General features: G+C 35.3%; 1 protein-coding gene across 1 annotated transcript; it reads right to left on the reverse strand.

Moving 5' to 3' along the window:
• Window positions 1-1197: 1197 nt before the first annotated feature.
• On the reverse strand, window positions 1198-11072 carry LOC120251467. The gene is made up of 15 exons (XM_039259982.1): window positions 10827-11072; window positions 10323-10463; window positions 9770-9913; window positions 9593-9656; window positions 9158-9297; window positions 8774-9085; window positions 8241-8702; window positions 5348-5535; window positions 5159-5267; window positions 3620-3745; window positions 3062-3502; window positions 2921-2984; window positions 2294-2433; window positions 1906-2217; window positions 1198-1814 (listed from the first exon to the last, which is right to left on the reverse strand). The coding sequence occupies exons 1-15, from the start codon at window positions 11040-11042 to the stop codon at window positions 1485-1487; spliced, it is 3189 nt and encodes a 1062-aa protein (XP_039115916.1). The 5' UTR covers window positions 11043-11072; the 3' UTR covers window positions 1198-1484.
• Window positions 11073-11356: the final 284 nt, after the last annotated feature.

Genomic DNA, 11356 nt, shown 5'->3' on the forward strand with positions numbered 1-11356 from the left:
TTTTTCAATAATGATTCTATAATCCTCCAGAAAAATCAAATATTGGCTAATGTGTACTCTGATAGATGTTCATTTGTTTCACCATATTGTTTTTTTTTCCCACGGTGAGCGGCTAGGTTGTTAAAAACAGGTGAGAGCGTGCATAGATCAAATAAAGGCGGAATCTGCACACACAGTATACTAACATTACCCACACAAAATCACTACTCATATTTTCAAAAATATACCCTCACATATGATTCATACTCTTACAATTAACAATAGATCACTTGGTTTTTGGTCATTTGTTTCTCAATTGAACTTGGTCTGGTTATCATCACATAAGAACCCGAAGCAACTGGATAAAAGAACTTATATAAAGGAGTCTGAAATGAAAACCATGAGCGTGCAGGTTGTTCTCAAAATTAAAGCAGAGAAAGCATGGGAGATGGGTCCTGGGAGCTTGAGGCTCTTCAAGCTTGGTCCTGGGAACTCCTTTCAACAACCTTTATGCGCATAATCTAAAATCTCTTAAAATGATAGGAATATACAATGACAGTTGATGAACTACAGAAACATTAGTAGCAAAGCATGTTCCGATGTTCGGTTGCTCTTCATAATCATAATGCATCATATAATCCCAGGTTTCTAGTCGTATTGAATTCTAGTTATGCGTGAAAACTGAATTCTAGTTATACATGAAAGCAAGCTAATTTTATGACAATATAAATTTGTAGCGCTGCATGAATATGTGAAGGAATCTACAGAGAAGATAGAGGAGGTGGAATGGGACAGGTCTACAACATATCAAGTCATTGCAGGCGAACTGAGAAAAATGTATAGTCCTTACCCAGGAACATTTTTCTTCTCTCCAGTAGCTGGAAGGGAGAATGAGCAATGCATTGCTGAATGGGAGGTGAGTTTGAGCCTGGGTCTCCAGTGATACCACCGTCAGAGAAGGTTAAGGATACTGCTCTTGGGTTTCTGATATACTTTGAGAAGTTCCAGCATGGTAGACCTGTAACAACAAACAGCCACCATGGTTAATGTTCTTCAATGTTCTCCACAAAATAAGTAAACTTTTTTGTAACTTGAACATAAATCGGTGGGTACTAGTGTAAATATGTCAGCCAATGGTGTGAGAACTTACAGTGTTTCTGGAGCTTTGATCTCCATTTATGTCACTGCAACAGAGGGGGCAGTCCAAAAACACCAAAGTAACAAGAAGAATATGATCTTTACAAATTTGAAATAAATGGGAAGTTAAATATACAAGAAATGAGGAAAGTTTCTTTTGGACTGTAAAAATATATATATATATATATTATAGACCACATTTGGAAATGTCACTACAGCAACAAAATTGAAAACTAGCAATTACCCAAACCCGCTATTTACAAGGCCTACAAGTTAATGGAACTGATGGAGCTACTTCTGCGGTCCTACCTGGCACATAAGAGGAGATACACTAGATTCAGGGGATGAAGAAACATTGAAATTTCAGCTCATAGCTTTAGGGAAGTATCTGGTCCTTTTGCAAGTCCAGCCGTCGCCTTTTGCACGAGAAACTCATTACAGTCAGCACCTTTGACGGTGAACTCCATTAAAAGCTCTTCAAATATACTCTTCAGCATGCGCTTGAAGGAGGAAGCGGATGACGCCTCAGAAAAAACATCCAAGAGCTCGGGGGAAGGGGATGATGTATCAGAAGGAGCATCAGGCAGCACATCTAAATTAGGATTCCCAACCTTGGCACCCTGCATGTAAGCCCTACATGCAGCAAGTATAGCACGCCCTTTCTCACGAAAGTATCCAGAAACAAACACGTCAAAATGCTGCAACCATGAAGCAAAAATAAATGCAGATACAATAAAGGAAAGCCAGTCTGAGATTTGAAATGGTAATAAATGAGAATAATAAACTTACCAGTGGTGGTCTTCTCATTGTGTATAGCATTGTCTTGCAGGAATGCAGAAAGGTTTCCTCATTGTAGCTGCTGGATAAACGATCTCCATGAGAGGAATTCGCATATTGTTCATATCCAGGCTCGTTAAAATAAGGTGCTGCATTCAGAACAAGAGCTTGAATAGAGACAAGCACTTGCAGCATAGTAGAACTAGATGGATTCCACTTCTCACAGCCACTGCCAGGCCAAGTGTTCAGAAGACTCAGACAAACTTTCCCGCAAGCATACAAATTTGGATTAATTCGAAGCCCACCCGAGTGATAATGTGCAAGCTGCATGGAAGTGGAAAGATAAAAACCAACAATTATATAACAAAAGAGATAGAAAAACAATTCAACCAAAACATACCGGTGGTGAATGGGGATAATTTGATTGGAAGCAGATGTCAAAGAAGAAAAGACCATCGTGATAAGGAGTTCCAGCAGGACCTATGATGAGAGCCCTAAGAAGATCCATTCTATCTTCATAAACTCGAACAAATATATTCTCTATGAAAGCCAAACAAAAAACCAAAGACAAATTTTAGAAAAGCATATAAAGGACTCCGAATAGACTGCAAAATGATGGTATGTATCCCTTAAATGACTATGGCATGTGAAAGGCAATATGGCAAATGAGATCAAAAATATTTTTCAAACAAAACTTCTTGTAAAGGTGAAAAATTCATAAGGCCACACAACCAAAATACCAGAAGATTGGTATTCCAAGCATTTGCCAGACCAAAAGTTAAAATCCTGTTGTTCTGCATAAAAAGCTAAAATCTACACAACCTAAATTAGTAACAAATATTCAGATAATAAAGCTATAAAGAATGCAACTATGAAGAACATGGAGAATTCGATCCTGGATCAAGATGAATGATAAAGAATCAATCTAGGCCGCATTGTTCCTGATAATACAAGGGGGGCATCAAATAAGTATAGCAAATACGCAACAAAAAAGAATGGTCTGGATTTATGCAGAAACTATACTTACCAGGTAAATCTTTCTCTAAGACCTTCCACTCCGACTGGATTCTCTTCGCCCATTCTTTTGGTGGCTGTCATTTGTCCCAGCAGGTTTTAGTTATTAAAGTATTACGGAAAAAAAAACATGAGAAGCTTATGACAAAACTACCTTCTTTACTGCAGATGTTCCTCCATCATCAGACTTTGGACAGGCGAAGTAATGATCTGAGCTATCTTGCACAGTATCAAATTGCTTAAAGGCTTTATATTTCCGTTCAATTTCATCATCAGTATTCTCTTTTTTGGCTCTAGTTGACCTTACATCATGCTTCTGCAACCATGACACAGAAGCTTCCACCCCTGCAGGCAGGTCCAGGTCATCAAGTTTTGCAGCCAAACTAGAATTAAGGTCATTGTCCGTCAAATAGTTCTCATAGGCAAAGTCCACATTATCATCTTCCACAAAGTCAAATTCATCATCTTCATATCCATCTGAGTTGTTAAAGTTGATCAAGTCCAGATCAGAACTTCCTGGGATATCTGGCACAGTAACATCATCCTTCCAGACTTTGTATGTGCTTGATCCAATAAGCTCAGTAGTCAAAGCATCCTAGTCAAAAAGAGAAGAAAAGGGAAAATGAAAATCCATAATGGTGAATTGGTAATCTAAAGAGTACATGCAACCTCTAAAGAATTTAATTCTTTAACATGAAGAACTGCTATTTACCTTTGTCATGTTTTGCCAATCTTCAGCATATGCCACTGGCTGCTTATTCTTTTGATCTGGAATATTATCCCCAACAATTCCATCTGGATCATCTTCACCATCAGAGCTGATCACGTCATGAGGTACCTAGAATAACAGGAAAAATCATGAGTAAAGGAACACTTACTATTCAAGTTTTGATTAAATTTACTGATAAAATAAGCAGTCTAAGTGGCACAGAAGAGCCTAGAAATGCAAAAACTCATTAATCTTGGAAGGGCATGCGACAAAATATTCAATAAAACTAACACAGGCATCTGACAAAATATTCACTGCATCAAGCACGGGCATGCCGCATGCGACAAAATATTGAATACAATTAGTAGAGGAATGCAGCAACATATTGAATACAACTAACAAGGGCATGCAGCAAAAACATTCAATACAACTAACAAGGGCATGTGAAAAAATATTCAATACAAGTAACACGGGCATGCGACAAAAATATTCAATACAGCTAGAAAGGGCGTGTGACAAAATATTCAATGAAACTAGCATACGCACACGACAAAACATTTAATAAAACTAGCGCTTCAGAAAATAATTGACATCAGCAAGTGACATGAGCTATTTCAAAAACGGCAAACCCTAACTTTAATGCTTACAGACAACAACATAAATAACTCAAGCCCTTACCACATATATGTAAACTTCACAAATGCGGAATTATGCTCAAATTTGGTACAAAAACCTCATTCCTGTGATAGCTATAAATGAGAAAGTAAAGTTTCAAAAACTTTCTTCCAACGCGCACCCAGATCAATGATCTTGTGAAACGCGAAGTTAATATCAAACAACTCAATTAACATCCTTCAAAAATTTTTGTTTTAAAAAAAAAAAAAAAAATTCTGAAAGAAGACCATTTTGGTATATACAATAAAAGACTCCCAGAGCAAAGCCGCCTTCACATTTTTAATTCTCAATGATAAATATTCTATTAGATTTCCAAAACACACTCTAATTTAATCTAACCAAAACCATTGATCAAGCTTTAATCTTTCATCTTAGTAATGCGAATATTCACCCAATTATTGAACTATTGACATGAATCTGATTATCAATGCTGATTCTATATCATCAAACCCACATCATAATGCCACACACACACACACACACACACACACACACACACACACAAACAATTTTTCTGTTCAGATTCCTAAACTCAAATTTAATTACATTCCAGAAAATAAAATTCAGGTTTTAAGTATCACACACAATGCATCATGATAAAAATAAAAATAAAATTACAAATAATTCATCAACTCTTTCAAGGAAAAGTTGACAACAACTCTGCCAAGTTCTCAAAATTCTGATCCTAAGAGACTTACCCATCACATGCACAACCGATCTGCACAAACCATCAACCAAACCAACCCCAAACGAAGAACCAAGAAAATTAAAAAAAGAAAAAAAAAAATCCAAAATCCAACGACCCCCCCAAAACCGAATTCCCAAACAATCTCCAAAACCCAGACAGAAATCAACAAGATGAGAGACCTGATTACGCTTCCGCTTGGATTGGCCCGGCGAGCTCCCAGACGACGACGACGCCGATCCCTCCATAAGATCCGGATCGTCAGAGAAGCTCCCAGGGAACACACGAGACCTTCAAAACAAAAACCATTACCACGAATCATCCACATCAAAGACAACAAAGAAAACCAACAAGACATAGCAAAGACTCACTTGGAAGCCAGCCCAAAACCGATCGTCTGCTTCGGCTCCAGTTCTACCCGTCTCAATGAGCAGCAATCGCCTGCCGTTTCCGACCACTTCTTGCCCAGAATCGAAAGCAACACCGAGAAGAAACACCAAGGAAACGAGAGACAGCGAGAGCGAGAGAGAGAGAGAAGGGATCGCGCGGCGGAGTATACTTGGTGTTAAAAAGGGGACCTTTTTTCCTTGCAGTCTTTCTCTCAAGTCTTTCCTTGGCGTTACAAAGCGAGTGTGATACTGCCACGCCTCACTTTTCTTTTTTGTACTCCTCTTTTTCTTCCTCTCAAGAGATGAGCTGGCGTCCAGACTCAAACCACTGCTTTATTATTTTGCTATGCATACACCCCCCAAACCCCTTCTAGGGTGTGTTTGTTTGGGTGTATTTGGTTTTACATGTAAAACCAAATACTTTACTTTATGAAATTCATTGTTTGTTTGAGTCAGTATTTAGAATCTCGATGTAATTGGGATTACATCACGATAGACTTTTTTGATGTATTTGGTTTCTGCCCGATCGGGCGTAGAAACCAAATCCCTGAGATTAAAACCAAATGTATATATATAAATACATGCATACATACACATACATATACATTTATATATTTATATAAACATATACAGGTACTTTTACACATATACATATACATACTCATATACATATATGTATATATACATATAGTTATACAGATATATATATATATATATATATATATATATATATATATATATATATATATATTCTCATATACATATTTTTACACATACATATATATCCATATATGTATATGTATATATGCACATACATATATGTATTATGTATACATATACTTATACATATATATATATATACTCGTATACATATATGTATATGTATATACATATACTTATACAGCTATATATATACTTATATATGTATATGTATATACATATATATACATACATATACATGTACTTATACCGATATATATTTATATACATATATATATATATACATATACATGTACTTATACAAATATATATATACTCATATACATATATGTATATATACACACACATATATATATATATGTATGTATATTTATACATATATATACTCATATACATATATACATATATGCATATATACACACATATACACATGCATTTTCCAATTACAGATTTACAAATCCTTTCAAACAAACATAAAATTTTATAATACAGTAATTTCAGTTACATCTAACCAAACACAAGATTTGACTGCACTGTATTTTGAAAACCAAAGATTTCTAATTACATTGTAATTAGAAATCCACTGCATTTAGAATTACATCCAACCAAACGCCCCCGTAATCTCGGATAACGCTGTTACGCTAATAAAAAACATGTACTTGTATGTATGTATGTACGTATGTACGTATGTGTATGTATGTACGCTGAATTGATCGGTTGTGTTAGAACCATTGGATGTGTGTGATTTGAGAATGAGTTGTATGATTAGTGGTTTAGATCTCCGCTTTTTGTGATGGTTTTTGTGCAATATATATATTTAATACGTGCAACATAATTGGGACTTTGAATTTTTGTGACATTAATTGTTTATGGACTAGTTCTACCATGTAAGTGATGTTTTACTTGTTAAATACGGAAATTGAAATTAAAAAAATAATATATATGTTTAAGAAAAATATTAATTAATTTGACTCTCTGTGTTTGCTGAATCAATCATTTTTTTAATAGAATAGACTCTATTGAAAGTTGTTAGTGTACCAATTCATTTCATCTTAACATCTAAAATCCTTATTATTAATTAAATAAAAGAAGATGAAGTACGACCTCCATGCAAAACAAATTTACTTATGACATATTATTGAGTTTGTAAATATAATAAACATAAATTTAGTACTGTCTTAGCAGATATTTATGAAAAGCAGGTGTGATAATATCACGCTCAAAATTGTTGCAATTTATAATTTATAATACATATATATATATATATATATATATATATATATATTTACTTAACTCGCAACCTCCTCCGTTTATTTTTAATAAGTTCTGTGATCCCTCGTGGGAGTCAAATCAGATAATCCCACAGAACACCAAACAGCCATACTCTCCATTAACAAATAGTAACGTGGCCTCTTTGAAAGTGTGGTCTAATGTTTCCTGTTCGATTTCTAACAGGTGATCTAAAATTAATATTCGAAGATATTTAGAAAACGTGGTATTCCGGGAGTTGCCAAGTGGCAACTCATATAAGAACCCCTGGACAATATCAAAATTACTAAACTGCCATTTCTTTGTTAAAAGAGGGACGAGAAGACGTAGACCATTGGATTAGTCGGTCAACTTTGAGATTCGGAACTTGCCGTTGATTCACTACACGTGGAACAATTTAGGAGGAATTTGAGACTAAGATTGTTAACATTAGCATCAGCATTAGTTAAATTTAATCACAATTTGTTCTAAAATAATGGAAGATATGACTGTTTTGAACTTGACAAGATAACCTTTTAATTTTAATTTTTTTTTTAAAATACCCAAAGCATTTTCTTGTTTGACGCTCGCCAGATTAATATTTTTATTAGCTTGTTAATATTTAGAAATATGATAACTTTCTTCAAACAATTAAGAGAATAAAGATAATGTTTCAGCTGAATAAGCAATATATATATATATATATATATAACTAGTAAATAATTTACCCAATAAATTTAACTATTTCTTGACAGAAATTTAAATAAAAAGTAAATGGCTGAAATCCAAACAAAGGACCATCTTAAATGTATATAAATTAACATATTTGAAGGCAAATTCTATATCCTAAGAACTAGACCATGAATCATGTTTCAAAGAGCAAGAAACACTCGATCTAAGTAAATGGAAAAGCACCATTAATTACACCTAAGAAATCAGACATTTCAGCAGGAGCAAGTGAAGTGCCTGGTGGCATAGCAATGGGAAAGCCAGGGAAATTCCATGGAGCATTTGTTTGAGGATCTGTCAATGGCCCTGCTGGAAACATTGGCATGGGCATAAACGATGACGGTTGGGGTAGCGCGGCAGCCGTCCACGCCATTGGCAGTTGCGGCAGAGCTGATTGCAGTGGCTTGTCTGTGCCATTCATCTCAGCAACACAAACCTGCTCACAATCAACTCCTTTTGTCATGAACTCTTTCCGAAGATCTTGAAACAGAGTTTTCAGGGAGGATTTGAATTGTGGTGGGCAGCTCTCGTCTCGCTTGCCAGCACAGCCGACCAGAGCACCTTCCATATAAGACTTACAAGCTAACAGAATAGCAATTCCCTTGTTGCGAAAATGCTCAGTAACAAAGTCCTCAAAGTGCTGCACCAAATAATACTGTTAGCAAACAGTGTAAAATATGTGATAGTAAGGGTGTAGTGTAATTCATATACTTTCGGTGGTCTCCTGAGGGAGTACAGCATTGTTCGACAGGAACTCAGGAAGGTCTCCCGATTGTAAGCAATTGAACTCTCCTGTCCCTTCTTTGTGTTAGCTAGACGTGGGAATCCGGGTTCATTGAAGTAGGGCTTTGAGTTCAGAATCAGAGCTTGAATAGAAACCAAGACTTGTAGCATGGTCGATTTTGAAGGTTTCCACAACTCACAGCCACTTCCACTCCAGGTGTTAAGAAGGCTAAGACAGACTTTGCCATTAGCATACAAGTTTGGATTGAGTCGAAGCCCTCCAGAGTGGTAATAAACAACCTGCACAACAACACAGAACAGGCTCTAAGTGTCCATTCTATGAAGAATAAGAAATAAACCTCAATCATGTACCGGAGGTGACTGGGGATAATTGGCAGGAAATTGAATATCAAAGAAGAAGAGGCCATCATGATAAGGAGTTTCATCGGGTCCTATAATAACAGCCCTGAGAATGTCCATTCTGTCTTCAAAGGCCCTGACAAATATCGTTTCTGTTCAAATAAAGAAAGAGTAAGAATATAAAAGCGATATCAGTTAAAATAAAGGCCAACACAATTAAGTTCTGAAGTACATTTCCGCCATTACTTGCATTTGGTTATGCATATCAATTACAACATATCAAAAACAATGCTGTAATCAGAGGATTAAAAGATCGAGAGACAATAAAACCAGGACCACTGCTTCCTGGCGAATCTTGTCAAATGGGAGTATCATTAGAAAATTCAATGCCTACTCCACATAATTGATACATGAATGCAACAATTTCTACTGCAGAAAAAGACTCACCAGGTAAATTATTCTCGAGAACCTTCCACTCATTCTGAATACTTTTTGCCCAATTTCTTGTTCTCTGATGTTTTCAATTACAAAAAAACAAGGAGAATTGGAAGAATAAAAAAAGAAGAAAAAGGTAAATAAAGTAGCAACTAATTTGACGACACAAATAATTTGAGAAAAACTTACAACAACTGTTGCTTTAGAATAGTAGTGATCTGAATGATCACAAACAAGATCAAATTGCTTAAATGCTTTAACATTAATGTCAATTTCTTCTCCAACCACCTCCTTCTGCTCGCAGGGCACAGTACTTTCAGGTGCAAGATTCGGCTATAATGGAATTAGCAGCCTCCACCCTGGAGGCAAGTCCATCATCAAATTTAACACATAAAAGCAGTTGCCATCTCTATGGTACACTTAGCAACATTAATGTAATTTATCTGATTATCTTCATATCAGTACAATCATAAGAACAACTATCACATAAAAAATAGCTTCAGAACCAAATAAAAACATTCCTGAATTTCTAATTAACAATTAACACATGGAACTTAAGTCCAGAACCAATCTAAAAATCAGACAAGCAAATCTCCATGTTTGAATCATCAAATTGGTAGATAAAGCATTACAACAATTACTTCTTGAATCATGCTGCATTTTTTTTTCAAACACAGATACAGTATATAAGCATAATATCACATTTTGAGCAGAGAACTTCATAAACACAAGTGGATTACACCTTTATCTCCTCTTCATCATCGTTCACATATACCACAGGCTGCTTTTTCTTGTGATCTGAAGAGTTTGCACTAATAAATACCACTGAATCTGTATCAGATTCACCGCCTGATTCAATTTGTATTACCTCCTTTTGAACCATCTGAAATAGCACAAACAATCAACATGCAAACTCCAGATTAAACAATGATAATACCTAAATATTTTTCAACATGAAAAAGGGGAAAAAAATATCAGTAAAGAAAAAAAAAAAGCATCTAAGAGAAAAATCATTCACACTTCAAACTTTAAGCTAAACAATAATCAAAATACCAAATTAAAAAAGCATTTTTTTGTATTAATTAAAAACCTTAAAATACAACAGGTAGGAGAATAACACCCCTAAAACAGGATCATCTAACAAAAAGAAACAACTTTCAGAACCACAAAAACCAAAATTAAAAAAAAAAAGAAAAGAAATCCAATTAAAGAAAAGGAATCAAAAGAAAGAAAAGCTTTAATTAACCTCGCTGCGTTTGCGTCTGCGCTTCTTCTTGGAGGATAAGGAAGAGAACTGGGTATCGACGGTACGATGATTGTGCGCCGAAGTGGTCGACATTCCAGACGATTGCGACGAAACAAAGGGATGCTGCCCGTCGTCGGCGTTGATGGCGAGGGTTAAGGATGGATGGGAGATGGAACTAGGCATTGGGGAGACGTCGGAGGGAAAACGAAGAGGCATCGGAAATAGTTTTTTTAAAAAAGGTAGCTTTTTTATCAACTTTTTCCCATAGTCTTTGATATCTTCACGCCCTTATTTTATGTATCCACTTCCCTAATTACAGTGTGGCAGTATATTATATATATGATTTAAAAAAAAATTATAGATAATTGATTTTAATGTGAAATTTTAAATTTCGAATTTTGAAGGTGTGAGTTTCAGTTTTTTTTTTTGGAGAAATATATTTGAATATAAATTGATGGAAAGAAATGCTTTTATACGATAAAAGTTTTTTAAGCCATTTGGGAATCTTGCCTCGGTGATTTTATTTTGTT

The sequence above is a fragment of the Dioscorea cayenensis genome, chromosome 20 (assembly GCF_009730915.1).
Source record: "Dioscorea cayenensis subsp. rotundata cultivar TDr96_F1 chromosome 20, TDr96_F1_v2_PseudoChromosome.rev07_lg8_w22 25.fasta, whole genome shotgun sequence".
Classification (NCBI taxonomy): Eukaryota; Viridiplantae; Streptophyta; class Magnoliopsida; order Dioscoreales; family Dioscoreaceae; genus Dioscorea; species Dioscorea cayenensis.